This window comes from Dipodomys spectabilis, unplaced genomic scaffold (genome assembly GCF_019054845.1).
Source record: "Dipodomys spectabilis isolate Male_0828 unplaced genomic scaffold, ASM1905484v1 ptg000009l, whole genome shotgun sequence".
NCBI lineage: Eukaryota > Metazoa > Chordata > Mammalia > Rodentia > Heteromyidae > Dipodomys > Dipodomys spectabilis.
Window position 1 is genome coordinate 15,934,061 of NW_024870686.1, and position 20,061 is coordinate 15,954,121.

General features: G+C 37.5%; 1 protein-coding gene across 2 annotated transcripts; it reads right to left on the bottom strand.

Annotated features, from left to right (window-relative positions):
* Positions 1–8,391: 8,391 nt before the first annotated feature.
* On the bottom strand, positions 8,392–19,710 carry Tlr3 (toll like receptor 3). 2 transcript variants are annotated; one of them, XM_042700500.1, is made up of 6 exons: positions 19,608–19,700; positions 19,390–19,494; positions 15,160–15,609; positions 14,686–14,877; positions 9,950–11,787; positions 8,392–9,736 (listed from the first exon to the last, which is right to left on the bottom strand). In XM_042700500.1, the coding sequence occupies exons 3-6, from the start codon at positions 15,598–15,600 to the stop codon at positions 9,508–9,510; spliced, it is 2,700 nt and encodes an 899-aa protein (XP_042556434.1). In that variant the 5' UTR covers positions 15,601–15,609; positions 19,390–19,494; positions 19,608–19,700; the 3' UTR covers positions 8,392–9,507. The 2 variants fall into 2 exon arrangements, with proteins under 2 accessions (XP_042556434.1, XP_042556426.1); XM_042700492.1 differs by having other exon boundaries at positions 19,390–19,710.
* Between the last annotated feature and the right edge of the window lie 351 nt (positions 19,711–20,061).

Consider the following 20,061-nt stretch of genomic DNA (forward strand, 5'->3'; position numbering starts at 1 on the left):
AACCACCAGAAAACTGGAAGTGGTGCTGTGGCTCAAGTGGTAGAGCTCTTGCCTTGAGCTGAAGAGCACAGGAACAGCGCCCCAGCCCAGAGTTTAAGCCCCAAGACCTACAACAAAAGAAAAAGAAAGAAAGAAAGAAATCACTAAGGTGACAGTTGGAAACAGCTTGGAACTGCCTCCCCTATCAAAAAAAAATTTTTTTTGGAAATCAGTTTTGTTTTGCTTTGTTTTGTTTTTTGGAAATCGGGCTCTGAATGCTGAGCTAGTGAGTATGCATGCTTCCCCATGTCCAAAGGACTATGAGAGTGAAAAACATCCTGTGTAAATCAAAGTATTGTGAACTCCAGTGAATGAGAATGACTAGATACCATCTACAGACTCAAAGATACATGGAGGAGGCTCTTCAGTGGAATGGGTTACATTTTGCTTCATTTGAAGAAATGTGTATGAAAAGTGAATCCTGAGCATGACACATATTGTAGCAGGAGGGGATCAGGTTTGAGCAAATGTTTCTGTTGTTGCTTTGTTTTAAAGCTGTGGGTGGTGCTTACCACTGATATTGGGAGGAGTTTTGTTTTTGTATCAGGATATGTTTTCTGATTTAGTTCAAAGTTCAAGGAACGAAGAAGAATAAGTATGATAATGAATAAGTAAACTTACATTCCCTACTGCATGCTTTTTTGTTGTCGGTCAGGAGGCCTGAACTCTGGGCCTGGGCACTGTCCCTCAGCTCTTCAGGTCAAGGCTAGTGTTCTACCACTTGAGCCACAGCGCCACTTCCAGCTTTTTCTGCTTATATGGTGCTGAGGAATCGAACTCAGGTCCTTATGCATGCAAGGCAAGCGCTCTACCACTGAGCCACCTTCCCAGCCCCATGCTTTCTCTTAAAAAATAAATTTAACTTATTTTTAAACAGGTGTACAAAGGAACTTCAGTTCAGCACATTGATGGATATGTACAATACATCTGGATCAGTGACAGCCCTAACCTCATTCTTCCTCCCTGCCTCCCATCCATCCCGTCAAGTTTCCTAGGTTCATTTTCAGTTCTATATGTTGAATATTAAGACTGTCTTTACCCACCCTTTCTTTTTTCACCCCCCCCCCCCACCACTTGTGACAGTCATCATGGTCAACACTAGCTGGAAGGAAGCAGAACTCCAGGTATGTAAGAGAATTAAGAGATGGAGTAATAAAGGCAGGTCTTAATTGATACCAGAAGAGGCAATGGCATGCAATTGGCCACAGGGAAGAATTAAAATAAAGGGAAAAGAAAATAAGCAGCAGGCACATACAGGAGCAGCAATGGACAGAAAAGTCAGAGTCAGCCCAGGAAAGCTATGTCAGCTCTAGTAGAGCTCAAGGCCGGCAGAGGGGGGCTGGGGTGGACTCACCCATATTTCTCCTGTTCCCACCTTTGCCCTGATGCGCCAGTTCACCAGGAAGCCTCTAGAATATGCAAGGTCCATCAGAGACCATGCCATTTCCATATAGCATTTCAAGATTGCAAAGTAGCTTGTAGAATTTTTTTTCTTTTGATTACTTCATAAGCATCTTGATTCTAGAAGAACAATTGAGTTCTATACCAGGCTATTCTCATTACAAGAAGAGATAATTTCTGGAGGATGGATTTTTTTTTTAGTGTCCAAGCTGCTAATCATTGGATTCTTTTTAAAATGTTTTTATTTTCTTGTAAAGATGCTGTACAGAGAGGTTACAGTTGCATCAGTAAGGTAATGAGTACATTTCTTGTTGGGCATTGTCAGCCCTTCCTTTGTTTTTCTCTCACTGTCCCTTCCCTCCCCCCTCCCTGCCCCCCAAAGTTATAAAGTTCATTTCCCACATAGTGTCTTGTGAGTGTCATTGTTGCAATGGGTCATCCCGTGTCCTTGTTTTAGCATTTTGTTATTCCCCTTCCATTCCCCAAATTAGATAAATGTATGTACATGTTTATGGGTTGAATTGCATCCTCCCAAAATATATGGTGAAATCCTGAAGACCTGTAGTCATAGCACTCAGGACGCTGAGGCTGAAAGATCCTGAATTCAAGTTCAAGGCTACATAGCAGACCCTGTCTCAAAAAAGGTCAAATTGTAACTACCAGTTCATGTAACAAATGCTATGTAATAACTTATCTATTGTACTGTTTTCATCTCTCTCAATCTCTAATAATCCCTTATTGTGCTATGGTAATGTTTTGAAACCCTGAAAAACAAATGTATGGGTTTGGGAGTGGGAGATTAGTGATGAGCCCTAATCTAAGGGGTGAGGTACTCTTAAGAAGAGGAATCATTGAGCACAGACCCAAAGAGGCAATACCATATGACAAGAGAGACAGTGCGACAACTGCTGGAAAGAAGAAGAAAAAAGACCAAGAGAGGAATCCAACTTCACTGGTTTCAGAGGGCATTGTTCTGAAGGACCTGATTTAAGTCTTACAATTTCCAATCTCTATCTGTCTAAGTTACCCGGTTGTGGCAATTCATTAAGACAGCCCTTAATGCTCTATTGGGATAGTAAAAAATTGGGAAGTACTTTCCCCAATATGGTATCTTGTTCTTCTTTAAAAGTATATTTACTCTAAAAAAGATGCAGAAGAAATGAATCCATAGGGAGTGTGTCAGAACTCATATAAGTGAGGTAGCATGGGAGATAGTGACATTGTGAGTAGCTTTTTAGAACAGCCAGTCTCTAGGAAAGGACAGTGAATGAACAATTGATCCTTTTGTTGGAGGTACTTCCTTTCAAAATGACCCATAATTGCAAACATGATGAGCCATTCTTAGTAAGAGGCTAGGTCTATTGCACCCATTGTTCATCCATCAACAGTCTTTTAAGACAGATGTTAGATGCTCCAAGCTTCTCAGTTAATTACCAGCCCCAGGGTATTCTCTTCGTGGACTGGATGAAGTCATTCATTCAAGAAGAATGGAATGAAAGTAAATACAGTAAATCGTAGTGTCTATGTGTGGCAATGTTTGTTTTAAAGGGACTATTAGAAGTGTCAAAGTGGCATTTTATTTGATAGAATTCTTCTGTTCACATTTTTAAATTAAGAATTTGATGGACTTTTTTTCCTGATGTGTAAGATAATGCTTGGCTATATCATGGAGAAAGCATTAGGAAGTTAAGAACAAGTTATTACAAAGACATGTTATGTTTTGAAAACCTGAAAGTTAAAGCAAACAATGAGTTTTTTGTGAAGTTAAATTACCTTGCTAAGCATGACAGGAAGGTTAAGGGCTATAAGGAAAAAACTGGACATTTTTACCATGAGAAATTTGAAACTTGTTTTTAAAAAGTATTTTTATTATCTTTAAGTAGTTGTGCGAAGCAGTTTATGAATACAGCGCATCTTGATCAGTGTCACCTCTTTTAGTATTCTGAATAATGAAAGACATTGTTTGATTTAACAACTCAGTACTGGGCACCCAGGGAAGCTATTTAGGATGAGAAGAGTATAGCTAGACTGTCTCAGCCACTCACCAACATAAAGCTTCTCCTTGTTCCTTAGTTTCCTCAACGGTAGCTCAAGGATAATAACAATAGCTATTCAAATAATGATGCCTTGTGAAAGTTACACTATTCTTACCCAGAAGGGCAGTGGACAGAGCTGGCATGTGGTACACTGTCAGTATGAGGTACATGGGTATTGGGTGTTGATTGCTGTTGTTTGTGTGTGTTTCTCTGTGTGTGTGCACGTGCTGGTACTAGGGCTTGAACTTGGGACCTTGCATTATTGCTCACCTTTTTTACGCATAGCTGAAGTCACACCTGCAGTTCAAATTCTTTTTTTGCATAAATAGAGATAGAATTACACTGACTTCTTCCCAGCTAGTTTCAAACTATGACCTCTTGAGTAGCTAGAATTATAGTCATGAGCCACTCGTACCTGGTGCAGTATGTTATTTTTTATTTTTTTGTATGTTTTTCATTGTAAAAGTGCTACAGAGGGGTTACAGTTATATGAGCAAGGTAATGAGTACATTTCCTGTTGAGCACTGTTACCTCTTCCTTTGTTTTCCCCCTATCATCCCTTTCTCCCATATCCACAGCTATACCCCGCCCCCCCCCCCAAGTCTATTTTCAACATAGTGTTTTGTCCATCTCATTGTTACAATGGGTCAACCTGTATCCTTATTTAAGCATTTTGTTTTTTCCTTTCCCCTCCCAAATTAGAGAAGTGTATATACAAGATGCAGGCACCCACATCAAATACAGTGAAAACAGGGGTTATACTGTGGGGGAAGAACATAAAAAGAAACAAAATAATCACATGGTACATTATAAATACATTAGAAACAATAGCAAGAAAGAAATAAACATGTGTCCCTGTCTTAGGATTCGTTTTGCTTAGCATCATCTTATATGGTCATATGTACATAGCTTTGGGCCTTTTCTGCTTGTCCTGCACAAGTACTAGTTATTGCAAATAAGGGAAACCATGGGACCTATGTTTCTGTGGTCCTGACTTACTTCACTTAATATAATTTTTTCCAAGTCTTTCCATTTCCTGACAAATGGTACAATGTCATTCTTTCTGATGGAGACATAGAATTCCATTTTATATATAGAATTACACTGTATATATATAGAGAGAGAGAATATATAAAATTCCATTGTATATATATATATATATATACACATACAATCCATTCATCTACTGAGGGGCATCTGGGTTGGTTCCATATCTTAGCTATGGTAGATAACGCTGCAATAAACATAATTGTGATGGTAGCCTTAGTATTGGGCTTGTTTTTGATTGTTCTTCCCAGCTAGTTTCAAACTATGACCTCTTGAGTAGCTAAGATGATAGTCATAAGCCACTAGTAGCTGGTCACAGTATATCGTTTTTTATTAAATGTGAGAAAAATCTAATTAAATAATGAGAGAAAAAGATCTGTAAGGAAAACATAGCTACATTTGCTGCAAAATTTATTTATTTTTATACCATTTAGATGTTTTTAATAAATATGCCAGATTGTTTTCAGTGACAGAGGCAGAGTTTTTACAAGAACAAAGAGAGGCTTTATATCCAACACACTGAAATTAGTAACAAATGATCAGTTGATTGACATGCCCTGCTGTTTTAACACAGAGAAGTTGCCACTCAATATATAAAGGCAAGGATAGGTTCTGAGAAATGAGTGGTTATATAATTTTGTTACCATTGAGCTTCTAGAGTATTTTAGAATATTTATACAAAGGAAGATGGCTCTGTCACCTCTAGGTGATACTTTCTTTCATTTTAGTGGTACTGGAGATCAAACCAAGGGCCTCATTTATGCTAGGTAAGTACTCTACCACTGAGCTGCACTACCAGCCCACTTAATGGTATAATCTTATGGAATTACTGTTGTACTATCCATCCTTGATCCATCCTTGTTATTATGTAGTGTATGGCTATACACCATAGTGTAGAAGTGTTTCAAAGCCTATTCTGTTCTGTCTGTGAGAGAAAGCAGCAGCTTGGTTGTTTAGACTGGGACTTTATAAGCTATATTGTTCTATAAAAGCAGTTGACCTTTATGTAAATCTAAGGTATATATATATATATATATATATATATATATATATTTGTGTGTGAGTGTGTATGTGTATACATATATATCACAAGGGAATTTCATTATAAATGTCTGTTTTTACCAAAAGAAGCTCATAGAATCACAACTCCAAATACTAATAGAATAAATATAAACCTAAATCTAAAGCAAAATTATCTCCCACTTTTTACAAACCATAGATTAATTTATAATAATCATGTAATAACATTTTAATGAAAGTTAAGATTATTGGTAGATAACATACAAAGCATATGCTATCTGCATATGCTTTGTAACATATGGTTTGTAACATCCAAAGCATATGCTATCTGCATGGCAGATAGTATGGCGTCCATACTATCTTCTAATGCCAAGTTCATGACTCCCCCTCCCTTCTGATTTACAGCTCAGTCTGTTTTCTTCCCCCTCTCTCATAAGATCAAGACCTATCTTTGAAGGATCTGACTGTTCTCTGGAGCCTGGCTAGTACAGGTCCACATTGGACAATCCTTTCTTACTCTCTGCACTACTTGTCCCATTTCCTACACCTGTATTTCACACCTTTCTTACACAATAGAATTTAGCAAGGAGCTAGGCACTTGTGACTGCTCAACGAACATGATTTCTAACATCTTTATGAAAATGTAATTTAGATAACCATAAACTTACGTGTTTTCTTTGCATAATGCAGTGTTTTCCAGTAAGTTTACTTGCGCAGTCTTTACCTGAACTTAATTTTAGAATGCTTTCATCATGCTACAAAGACACCTCGTGTCTACTGCAGTGACTCCCCATTCCTGTCAGCTACTTTCTAGCTCTATAGTTTGTGTTTGCAGTACTGGGAATTGAACTAAGGCTTTTTCTCCCACATGTTTAACAAATGACTTACCATTTGAGCTACATTTACAACTGTCTTTATAGATTGCAGGAAGTCCTAGTTTGAAGTATGATAGTCACCATTGCTTACTAATTGAACCCACTGTACAAGTTACCTAAAATAGGTATATTTGAATATCCAGATATCATTAAATGGCACTAAATAAATCCCCCACCTCACTAATGAATTTATCAAGGTACTTCTTATCACAATCTAAAAAATTAGTCTCTTTTTTGATAAAGCCTAACTACTAAGGTTTATGTTAACTCTGTGTTGATTCAATTGGGTTTTGTTTTGCATAATGGAGAACAGGAAGACATTGGAGTGAGCAGACAGTACTGTGACCCCTGAGAGAGTAGTCAAACAAGTCAAGCTGCTCGTGGAAATTACAAACATCCTTTTCTGCAATCCCCTTGCTTGAACTCAAGGGACAAGGCCTCCTCTTGAGAACAATTAAGAAGGACAGATGCTACTTCCTGTGCAGGTCAAGTGCAAATCACAGTTCACCTTTTATTAGTTTTACTTGTGTTTATTTAAACAAGTCTTTCTTTGCCTGTGTTAGCCTCTAAAATATTAAACAGCTTTAGCAAATACTATGTTTGAACTCAAGTTAAATGATGGCCTTTGATTCAATCACCTATAGGCACATAAACGAGAAATTAAAGCACTTTTTACAAACCATAGATTAATTTATAATTATCATGGAATAACATTTTAATGAAAGTTAAGGATATTGTTAGATAACATACAAAGCATATCAAGAAGAAAAGTAGTAATGGTTTTGATTTTATGATGTCAAAAGATAGAACAAGATATTTCAGTTAACAACAAATCTCATTTAAAATTCTGTAAACGAATATGTAGATGTACAGGTTGTGAATAATGCAAAAGTGAAAATTTATTCCTTCCTAGACTCTTTCAAAACCAGCAGTGATCAGAAGAGGGAGGTGTCAGAGAAGGAGATTAAGAGACCTCTACCATAATTTCAGAGAAGAGACAAAAGAAAGACATTGGGAGAAAGTTTTATTATAGAGTAAAAGGTAAACATTCAAGAGGTGAGTGTAGGCATTCTCAGAGCAAACCACATGAATTTTGTTTGTTTGTTTTTTGGACAGCATATTTTGTGGTCAAGCTTCATGAAAGAGAAGATTATTCATGAGTCACAGTGGGAGAGAAGGTGGGGAACTCATGGAATAGGGTTTCCTTTCTTTTCTTCTCCAGTGTAATAGGAGATTTTTTGATGCATGGTGGTATCAGATGCATGATGGGAAGAACCAATCTACAGGGTTAATAATACTAAGATGACATTATAATGAAGAAAAGGAGTTTGTAGTCATTATCAGCCAGGTTGATCCCAGCTGTTTTGAATGGTCTGTTTTTCACTGAGGGTCATGTGATGTTCGGATGTAAGGAATAACCTTTTTGCTGCTATGCATTGTCCTCTTTCCCTGTGTTACAGAGCCTGCCTCTGTACAAGGAACACTACTCCAGGGTCATGTCAAAAGTCCTGGGAATATATTTAAAAGTTCCAAAATGTGACAGCTTAACTACTTCCTAGATTTAGCAGATGAATACAAGTTGAGATGAATACAAGAAGCAAACTCAGCATTGTCTTTCTTATATTGGAATACCAGAACTATAACTACTCCAAAAAACTACTCGTTTCCAATATTTTGACTATTTTTATCTCAGTTTAAAGCTAAGCTTTTTAATTTGATTGCAAAATGAAACTGGCACAATATATTCCACATCAACTCGTGCTCAACATCACTAGCTACTTGAAATTTTATTGTTCATTGTAATTTTCAAGATAAAGAGACAAAGAATCAAGTGACTTGGGCATTATCTTTTGAGTAAACAGACGGAACTTCTTTGTTTTCACAATGTCTACCTTCTAATTAACTTTTTAGGAAGAAAGCCTTTCTACAATATTCCTCTAGTAGAATTCAAGGGATAGGAAAACACAAATGAGTATTTAGTACAAGTTTTTATTTCATCAAATAATCGAAGTGCATTGTGAATTGTTCTGCCCCGGAGTATACAAATTAAACATTACTTAACAAAATCAACATGGTGACCCCCAAATAAAAAGCTTTTTCAATAGAAAAATATGACTGCAATTAATTTTTTTCTCAATACTTTCCTGCAGGGAACTCTGAAGCTGAGCTGTGAAACCTGGAAAAGTTTCGAGAGGTTGGAATGCCACCTTGACAGCACTTGGAATGCTGGGAGCGGGCTATGGAAAGGTTAAAAGTCTGGAGAGAGTGGAAAGACTGGGGTGCAGCCACCCCCCCCCCTTTCCTTGGGCTGGCAGCTATACCAGGGACCTTCACAACTTAACCCGGAGTTAATATATAGACACTGGCCCGGACTTTCCCTGGGCTGCAGTCTCCTGTCTCAAAATAAGGGAACCAGTGTCTCTCATAAACTTTGTTTTAACTGATTGTAATATTAATAAAGATGCTTTACTTTTTACATGTACCTATAGCAACCTTCCTTGTGTCAACTCAACCCAAAATATACCAGAATAAACTCAAAATGTGCTTACTTATGGGGACTCAAGGTCCAAGTACAGGAGAACCTTGGGATCCCTGGTCCCTTGAGACCTGAAAAGTCTCTTTCTTCCAGACAGAATTTATCTATCTGTCTATGTCTCAGTGTTTTCTAATTTTCATTGGCTCAGTATCCTACTGCACTACCACTGGTCACAGTTAGCAACACATTTCCCTTTTACAATTGAAATAACCTTATGCCCATCAAAACAATTATCTCTTTCTATTGTAAGTGAATCCCAAAGGGGTGATCACAAAATGTAACTCTAACTTTTCTTTCAATGAGGAAACTGTCAAAGTCATGATAAGCATCAGAGACCCCTTGTGCGTTCATTAGTAGAGGGTTTTCTTTCAGGAGGGAAAGTCCACTGTCAGTAAGAAGTCTAAACTAGGGAGATACATTTCCACAGAAGAGCGATACCTTCATCCATAAATATGGCCCACCACATTACATTACTTTAAAGTAAAACTTAAGTTTACCATGAAACTTTTTAAGTTGGACAGTGATTCCTTTGCTAACTTAGCCTTTAAAAAATTTAATGTGCTGAATTTCGGGATCCAAGTGCTACTTGCAATTTATGATAAAAAGCATGTATCCTTTCTTTCTGAACCGGCCAGTCCAAGATACAGTGAGACTTAAACATTCCTCTTCGTAAACAGAGTGCATAGTTTAGTTTATAATCTGGAATTTCTTCAAGAAAAATCAATATAATGGAATCCAGGTTTTGTTCAATGGCTTGCTGAACTGCATGGTGTACCTTGAATCTAAGTGAAAATAAAAAAAAAGGAATATAAAGTTAAATGATCAATTTTTAGCAGTCAAAAGAGCAACAAGCTAAAATTCTTGGTAGAAAGTTCTTGAATCTGCCATTAAAAATTAGGATTGTTTTCTTAATTTTGTTTAATAAATTCTTTGAGTTGTGAGTATAGGTAATATTTGAAATGGCACACACTTAAAATTTCACAATAATCACCTACCTTTTGCACAATGGATCTGTTAACAGATGTTGTGTTATAACAAAAATGATTTTTCTGCTCCTTCTGATGCTCTTAACAATCGCTTCAAGTCCAAGGACACCTGCAGCAAAGTCTCTTTCTTCCAGACAGAATTTGAGAGATTGGTCTTTTTCTTCCATCGGGGAGAAATGTTCCCAGACCCAATCTCTGTCTTTATGGGAATGAATTATATATGCTGTATATTCAAACTGTTCTGGCTGGTTGTCTACTTCTTTGAAGCCTAGAACTCGATGGACAGAAACATTCCAATAAAAAGATAACCTCCAACCTTCAAAATGGATGAGCAATACAACTAAGATAAAAATCAACAGCACACTCGTGTTGATCATGAAGAGAAGTTTAAATGGGGCACTGTCTTTGCAGGGTGATGTATCAAACTGTATCACTGGGAACCCATGATATTGCGGTGGAGTGTTGCAGAGGTAGTGACTTGAGAGCTCAGAGATGTTTGTGTCAGTCTTATTCATCCAACTGACAAACCAGGCAATACTTTCACAGGTGCAGTCAAATGGATTAAAACTCAGATCCAAATTGCTCAGGTTCTTGAAAGCTGGCTCAAAAACACTCTTCTCAACTGATGTGATGAGATTTTTCTGAAGGCTCAGTGACTTTAGAGACAGCTGGTCATCAAAGACAGATGGTGGAAGGATGTTTAAATTATTCAACCCTAAATGAATGCTCTTTAGTTCAAATAAGCCCTTGAATGCCTTAGGTGGGATTTCATCAAAGCCGTTGGACTCTAAATTAAGGATGTGGAGATGAGAAAGACCCTTTAGAAAATGAACAGGACCACCAGGGTTTGTATTCTTCCAGAGTCGTGCTAAGTTGTTGTGCTGCAAATCCAGAATTTCTAGCTTTCCTAGACCCTCCAACATTTCTTCATCTATGTTAGCCAGGTTGTTGTTGCTGAGATCCAGAATGGTCAAGTTATGAAGGTGGTGGAAAGGCGAGGGAGAGCTATTCACATTTTTAAGAGCCACCCTTCGGAGCATGAGGCGTTCAAGGCTTGGAACCAATCCAAAGGAATTACTAGTCAGTTGTAGGTATTTGTTATAGGAAAGGTAGATTTCAAAAATATTTCCTAGACCTCTCCATTCCTGGCCTGTAAGTTCTTGCTCAATTTGATTAAGCCCAAGATCAAGTACCTTTAATTCACCCAACCAACTGAAAGCCCCAGGCTCTATTTTCGATATTTTATTTTTGGTTAAGTTGAGTATGAGTAGAGGAGAGTGAGCGAGTGATAAAAATGTTTCATTTGTTAAAGTTTGCAAACCAGTGAAAGCACTGGATAGACTTAAATTCTTCAAGTTTACCAGTCCTGTGAACATATGGCTGTTTGTGTCTGGAATGTTGCTATCGTCCATGTTAAGGTACTCCAAACATTTCAATGACTGAAAGGAAAAGTCATCAATCTTGGGACGTGTTGGTTTAGTAAAAGATCGTTTCAAATTCAAATATTTAAGACTGGAAAGTCCATAAAAAGAGGAAGAAGAAAGATGCTGTATGTTATTAGACTCCAGGAATAAATATCTCAGCTGGGGAAGCCAAGTGAAAGTATCATTACCAATCACACTTAAACTATTGTGGGAAAGATCAAGCACAGTGAGATTTGTCTGCTTTAGTCCAAAGAAAGTCATGTTGTTGGTTCTAGACAGCTGGGTGTTACTCAGAAACAGATTCTGGATGCTTGTGTCTGATAATTCCAAACAGAGTTTCTCTATGAGAATGGGGCCCAATTGGGCATTGTTCAAAAAAAGGCCAAATAATTTCCCAATGGCATGAAAACACCCTGGAGAGAACTAGAGAGGACACAAAAAGAGGTTAACAACTACAATATAATAGGTGTTTATACCCTTGAAAATCCTCTACGCATACTCACTCCGCTTTCATCATAGTCCCTGTGCTAAGCCCCTCTGCATGACATGGCTCTAGCCTTCCTCGGTGCCTGTATCACTGACCATAGGCTCCAGTCTCTGACCTCCCCCTCCCTCTAGCTAATCTCCGTTTAGCACTCCTGGATCCATTTATGTGCCTTGAACACTCACATTCAAGCAGGGGCCTTTTCCTGAGTTCTCAATCATGGCTAGCTCATGTTTTCTAGTACGGTATTGCATTGGGTGCAACTGAAATGAATGAACTCTCTGTGAAGTCACCTGATCCTGTCCTGTGTTATCAACGGATATGCAAGGAATGAATGAATGGCTTTTATTAGGAAAAAGTGATGCACACTGACTCTCTAGTATTCTGAGGTCAGATTTTTTTCTTTTTTTCCCCCATCTTTTCACCCAGGTTCTTTCCTAACTTTATATAATATTTTTAGCTCTCTGCCACTCATTTCTAGCTCCCCTTTCCCCATCAGAAGCCTTGGCTGGTCTGGGACCCAGTGCTGAGCCAAGAGAAAAGAAAGGAGGAGGAAAACAATCCAGAGAGGATAGTAGCCAGACCCAGGCAGTTAGACACAGGTGGGAAGTAAAGGAGTTTTGCTTTCTAATGCTTCACTGGTGAGATGTTTGGGCAAAAGAAATAAAATAGGTAAGTGTGGAAGAAAATGGTCTTCATTGTGAATAAAAGAAGTTATAAGCAAAGCAGGAAATTGCTAAATTAATTATGGTACATTTACACAATAGTGGTTTCTTTAGCCACTAAAATTAAAGTTATATGAGAGATGTTCATTACACAAAAATATTGATTTTTTTAAAAGCAGTAAAAGAAAAAAAAAACATTTCAGAGATGTTCTTAGCACCATCATTGAGAACCGGGGCTCCAGGTGCATACCAGAATTCAGTTTTGCCATGAATACCCTATGAGATCTTAGCTACAACACTTAATCCTTCTTAATTTCAATTCGCTCTTGTGTAAAAATATCATAATAAATTAATTTAAAAGAGCATATATGTGTGTACGTATATATATACATATATATATATGCTTTAAAGTGCTTGGTACAGAGTTAGCTCTGTTTTTCTTTTTTTTTATACATTTTTATTGTAAAAATACTGTATAGAGGGGTTACAGTTACATGAGCAAGGTAATGAGTTCATTTCCTATCCAGCATTGTTGCCTCCTCCTTTGTTTTTCCCCTACCATCCCTTCTCTCCCACTTCCACAACTACTCCCTGTTTTTCTTATAATAATAATTATTTGGGGAGGGTCTGAAAATAAATATAGCCAAAGTAGGAGGGTGCTTATTTCTTTAAAGTGGACTTTAGAGTGGATTTTTCTTAGCCTCCCCTTATTTTTATTGCCCCTCAGTATATGTTTTATAAGATTATAACAACAAATATTCGAATTAGGGAACATACCATTTAAAAAATAAAATGACTGAGTGTGGTGAGCACACCTATCACCAAGCTACTTGGGAAGTAGTCACAGGAGATCAGCCTCAGATCAGACTGAGAAAATGTGTGAGACACTACCTGAAAAGCAAACTAAAAAAGGACGGGTGAGATGGTTCAAATGGTAAAGCTCTTCCCTAGCAAGCATGAGGCCCTGAGTCCAATCCCTAATACCACTGAAAATAAATAACAGAAGATGAGTAGCTTGCATGAACTCTTTCATTTTATGCCGGGATCACTTTATAGTCTATTTTTATGTCTGGAAAACAATTCTGCAAGCTATCTTTAAGATAATCCTTAACTAGCCTAGTCCTAACTAGTCCTTAACTAGTTCTTCCAATATTCTTAGAGCATGGAAAAATAGAGCATGGAAATATAGGCACATTTGGAATGGAAATGGCTCAACTAAAGATAACGGATCCATAATGGCTAACTATGTATGTTCCATTAGAGGAGAGTTTTGGTAAAAAACAGATCTAGCTCTCAATTACTGAGCACTTTCTGTCAGACAGTGTATCCAATTCTTTACTACTATGAAGCAGTGTCATTAATACGCCAATTTGAAAGCTGAGAGGCTGAAGCAGAACAAAATCAAATACATGCCCAATTACAATATTATTAAAAGATAAAGCCACACATGGAGGCAGCTAACCCAACTCTAAAGCTGTTTCCTTAACCATAGAAAAGAGATTCCACAAGGGCTGGGCTGGGGGATGTGGCTTAGTGGTAGAGTGCTTGCCTAGCATGCATGAAGTCCTGGGTTTGATTCCCCAATACCACATAAGCAGAAAAAGCTGGAAGTGGTGCTCTGGCTCACGTGGTGGAGTGCTAGCTTTGAGCAGAAGCAGCTCAGGAACAGTACTAGGCCCTGAGTTCAAACCTGAGGTCTGGCAAAGAGAAAAAGATTGAGACAGACAGACAGACAGAGGGGAGATGGGAGAGACAGACAGACAGACAGAAAGAGGGGAGAAGGGAGAGACAAAGACAGAGAGACAGAAAGAGGGGAGAAGGGAGAGAGACAGAGACAGACAGAAACAGAGAGACAGAAAGCGTGCACAAGATTTGGGTACTATTTCCACTTGATAAAGTAATGAAACTAAGACTAGTCAGTCTTCCAGGGTCAGTTCAAGGAACTCTTGTTGACAGCACAGGGATTTTTAGCACACTACAGTTTGACCTCAGAGCCCATCTTGTAATTACTAACAAAGTTCCATTTTGGTAATGGCCCTAAGGGCCCAAGCAAAATGTTGAAGAATTTCTGAAAGACAGCAGCTTTATCTCTAAAGCTACTTGAGATTCCTAACAATGTGACAGTTAAGGACGTCAGACAAAGGTAGAAGCAAGATAACTTTTACTTCTTACCTCTTTAATTTGATTTGATGACAGCTCTAATTTTTGTAAAGAAGAATTACCAAGGAAGTCAAGTTCCTCACTTCTTAGTGTATGAATTTTATTATTTGACAAGAGAAGCTCTTGGAGACTTTCCAGTTGCGGCTGAGTTCCTAATTTTGTAGACGACAAGCCAGTATGAGAAAGATCTAATTTGATTAAATTCTGAGAGTTAAAAAAAAATAGTATCAGGTTAGTTTTGTCATCCCAAGCAGTTCCTCCAAATCTGAGTCAGTCTTTGAAATAGTTCAACAACAAAACATTACCTTTAATAGTAGGAGTAATAAGTAATCTTTCTTGTGATTAAAAATAACCTGTTGTAAACATTTAGTTTTTTACTTCAAGAGTCACATTATTTCTCTTAGCAAAATAAATGACTTGAAAACTTAGCATTCAAGCATATATTTTGCATTTCTTAGACAGAAGCAATGACCATTTTCATCTTACCTTCTGGTTTTTAAAGGGATTGTTTTGAATTTTTCTGATTGAGTTAGACATTAGATGGAGCTCAATCAAATTCAGGCAAAACATAAAGGTTTTATCTGAAAGCTGAGATAACTCATTGTGCTGGAGGTTCAAAACTTCCAATAGGGGGAGATTTTGGCACAGTTCTGGCTCCAGTTTTGAAATGGTGTTAAAACCTCCATCCAGGATAGTAAGTTGGCTATATCTTGTAAAATTGGCAGGTGGCAGTCGTCGGAGTTGGTTGTGCGTAAGATTCAACACTGTGATGTTTGTTGGGAGGTCATCAGGTATGTGAGTCAACTTCAGATGACTGCAGTCAGCTACTTCCTGTCTCACAGTGCATTGGTTGATGGAAGATATTCCCAGAATCCAAAGGGGCATCATTCCCAGGAAGGAGTAGACATGACCAGGTAAACATCTCATGGTTATGCCCTGTACATATACATAAGTAACACATGCTCTCAAGTGCATTGTATATTCTTTATCAGATATATAACTGATAGGTGATTCTGTATGATCCTTTTATTCATCATTTTCTGCTACATTTCTGCATGTCTATATTGTACAAATTGATAATCCAAACTACATAGAAAGGCCAACCCCTTTCTCATATATTACTTCTTCCTCAGTTCCAATACTCCAAGGTTACCTTTCTTCAGAGTTTCTATTGTCAATTCTCACCATTACCTCTATACATTTAATATTATTGCCCCTCTATTTCCTTACTGACATTGAGCCTTTTCTTCCCACTCTAAAGATAAAGAACATGATCATGATATCATGAGTTCCCTAATCTCTCCTCAACCTTGTTATTTTATTAAGTCAATTCTTACATATATAATTGCTAAAACTATACCCCGACTCTATTTGTAATATTTGTAAAGCAGTCAACTTCAGAGAAAAATATCTTTTGAAAATTATTTCTATGCCCATGTAATTGTAACCCCTCTGTACAGTATTTTCACAATAAAAATTATTTCTATTGACACATAATAATTGTGCATATTTACTGAGTCGCTTGTGATATTTTAATACACATATATAATATATAATGATCAGATTAAAGTAACTGCAATATCCCCTGCCTCCAACTTTTATTTCTTTTCACATTGAGAACATTTTATGGGCTAGGTGCTGGTGGCTCCCGTTTCTCAGCTACTTGGGAGGCTGAGATTGGGAGCATGATGGTTCCAAATTAGACTGGGAAAACAAGTTCATGAGACTCCATATCAACCAAGAGCTGGGGGCTGTGTTACATGTCTGTCTTCAGAGTTGTGATGGAAAGTATAAGTAGGAAGATCATGGTTCAGGTTCCAAGATGGAGGCTGTATTAAATGGAATCACAGCAAAAGGGATAAAAGCATGGCTCAAGCAGTAGAGCATCTGTCTAGCAAGTAAGTGTTTACTATGTCAGCCATACTGCTGGTACTTTTTTGCGTTAGTTATTTTCAAATAGATTCTAGAACTTCTCCCTGCCCTCCCGCCAGGAAAACCTTGACTAGTTTTTTGAGATAAGGCCTCGCTAGCTTTTTTACTCCCTAGGTTGGCCTGAAATAGCAATCTTTCTATCCCTTCCTCCCAGGTGGTTAGAATTCTTCTTTATTTTCCCAACATATTTTTTATTGTTACTATAGATGTACAGAGGGGTTTCAGTTACATAAGTCAGGTGATGAGTACAATTCTTTTTAAACCACCCCTTCCCTCACTCTCTCCCAGATTTTCTATCCCATCCCCACCCACAAATATATAGTTCATTTTCCACAGAGTGTCTAGTGAGTGTAACTGCTGCATTTGTCCCACTTTTTCTGTGTTCCCCCTTACCCTCCCAAAGACAACTAAGCTAACAAACAAGACAAAGGGACAAGACAACAAAGACAGCAACAACCACTACCACCACCGCCAACAATCCCTTTTTCCATTTCTTGGATTTTGTTTTGAAAAATATTATTTTATGTGATCAGATGGACATCGAGCCTTTGTGATCCACTCTCCTGAATATCCTCCTTTGGTCTCTGTGTGAATTTTTGGAGACCTGCATAAGTTATCATGCCCCAGTGTATTATTATTATTATTACTATTATTATTACTATTACCATCCACTGTATTTATTTGTATATTTATAGGCACATTGTAGTTACCACAAATGAGGGAAATCATGCAACCTATATTTCTTTGGGTCTGGCTTACTTCGCTTAATGTGGTATACATATATATATATATATGAATATATGCATATATATGTATAAATTCTACTCTTCCATCAGAAAGATATTGTACAATTCATGAGGAAATGTAAAGAATTAGAATAATTTATTAAATGAGCACACTTGAGGAGCCTAAAGATAGAATCACAGCTTTGCACAGGAGAATGAAAGGAAGTATGATTTTAATTCATTGGGATGCTTTGCCTTCAGTAGAGTTATTCAGGAAGCAATATTGCCAGTGAACATGAGTGCAGCTGAGAACAGGGCAGTCAGAGTTCAGGGCCTCTCATCAGTGACCCTGGAGGGAGAGAGCCAACACCTTACTCCTCCCTTAAACTAAACCAATTCTTCAAAATGATCACCCATCTCATTGGCTATTTGGCCTGTGACTTTCATAAAGTTTAAACTTCCCCTATTTTGTTATTGCTGAGAGAAGCACTATAGGAAGCTACATTTTCACAACACCAATATTACCTAGCTTCTTAATCATACTTATTGTTTTACAACCAGTTGGGTTGATTGGATGGAGGGATGGATGGATGGACAGCTATACCACAGCACAAGAACATTAGTATAGACCACGAGTGAGTTAAAAGTTTAATTAAACGATTATTAAGCTGTTATTAAACTAGTCAACTTTTAATAGCATTATTTAGTAGTATTAATAGTTTAGTTAAACTATTATTCGTTGAACTATTATTGTTTAAACTAAAATAGTTTTTGAGAAAACTCATTCATTTAACTTTTATGATAGTAAATGTTGCAATTACTCTAATTACTAATAATTCTCTTTCTTTCTGTGCCTAACCTGCAAATTAAGCTTTATTATACATCTGTATGTATAGGGAAAACCAAGAGCTACACAGATTTGGTAATATCTGTACTTTTAGATGTCTACTGGAGACTTGGACCACTTCACCTGTGGAGTGAGGGCATTACTGGGTGTATTATTTTACTGTCTTTCTATTTTTCTTGGCTCCATATGAAGCTTGTAAGATTTATGTGCAGTGTTTTGTAACACACTTGTTCATCTTCATTGATGTACAATACTCCATCGTATGGCTATACTACAATTAATATTTTTCCAATATTTAATTTAAATCTTTTAAGTTTGCAATACAGTTCAAAGACAAAATGCTTGTGTTATGACATATCTAATCATTTATCAATGTTCCATCTATCATCAGTTCATAAATGAGTACAGGAAGTATCCATTTGCTTTTCCCTGTAAATGGAATATATACATGCTTACCTATCATTCAATATTTGTGTATGGAGACTTTTATGTAAAACTTGGATTTAGTCAGGTGGACAAATCATAAATGTACATTCTCTTGAGTTCTGACAAATGCACGCATTTGTGTAAACTCTAACCTCAAGGAATTCCCTAACATGTTTTGGTTATTCCCCAAATGTGCTGCCCTAAAGCCATCCCAGCCCTTTGTCCTACTAAGGATTAGTTTCATGTACTTTATAATCTCAGACACAGGGGATAATATTCAGTATTTTACGTAAGGCCTCTTTCATGCCACAGGTTAGTTTTGAAATTTACCTATGATGTATGTTTCAGTAGATAGTTTCCCTTCTGTACACATTCCAGTCCCTCCAGTGCCCAAGTGATAGAGCAGATAGCAACAGAACCCACACACACTATGTCTCTACCTACATATGCCTGTGTATCTATTTTATAGATTAGACACAGTAAGAGGCTGACAAAACAACAACAAAATAGAACAGTTCTAACAACATACAGATGCTCCTGGATTTACAGTGGGATTACATCCCAATAAGTCCATTATACATTGAACACAAATTTCAAGAAATTGAAAATGATTCATTCTCTCCCCTACCTGTATCCTTGCCATTTCTGTTTCCTTGTTGAATGACTCAGGCAATGTCAAACACTAACTAAAGGAAGACTGCTAAAAAAATTAAAAAGAGCCAAATACATTCTGACTTTGTTTAGCAAGATCCACAGTGTACCCAATTGTAAGTTTAAAATGCATACCTTCACTCCTTACTCTGCCGACTGCAGCCCGTTCCTTTTTTTCCCCTCTTAGTCCAAATTCAGGCATGTTTTCATTGCGGAAGTGACTCCCTCGCAGCAGGTTTCCTGAAAATTGAAAGTGAAACTTACCTTTAAAAAAAAAAAAAAAGGAAAAGGCTTTTGCGCTTCGCTTTAAGGAGGGTGAAGGAAGAAAAAAAAATACACAAAAATTTCAGGACAATTTCAGTGAGCTGTTTCAAATTGCTTCTTTCATATGTCTCCTCCTTTTAAGAGTCCTTGATAAAAGACACGGATAGCATTGGAATCCACTCTGGTGCAGCAATGGAGAAAGTTGAAAGGGTAGGAACTAACATCCTGAGGGAGTGTGGGCGGGGCTGGAATTGCGCAAGTTAATGAGGTGCTTAACTCAGAGAAAATCACACTTCTGGGCGATTGCACAGCTGTCAAATTCGTATCTTCGTGTAGTTTGTGTGATCAAGACAAAAAAAATCTCTCCATCTTAATTAAGGGGAAGCACTTCCCATTGCTTATTTTGCTTGCTTTTTTAAAAATTTAATTTCATTGTAAAGATGCTGTACAGAGGGGTTACAGTTACATGAGTAAGGCAATGACTACATTTCTTTTCCAACATTGTTACCCCCTCCTTTATTTTTCTCCTACTATCTCTTCCCA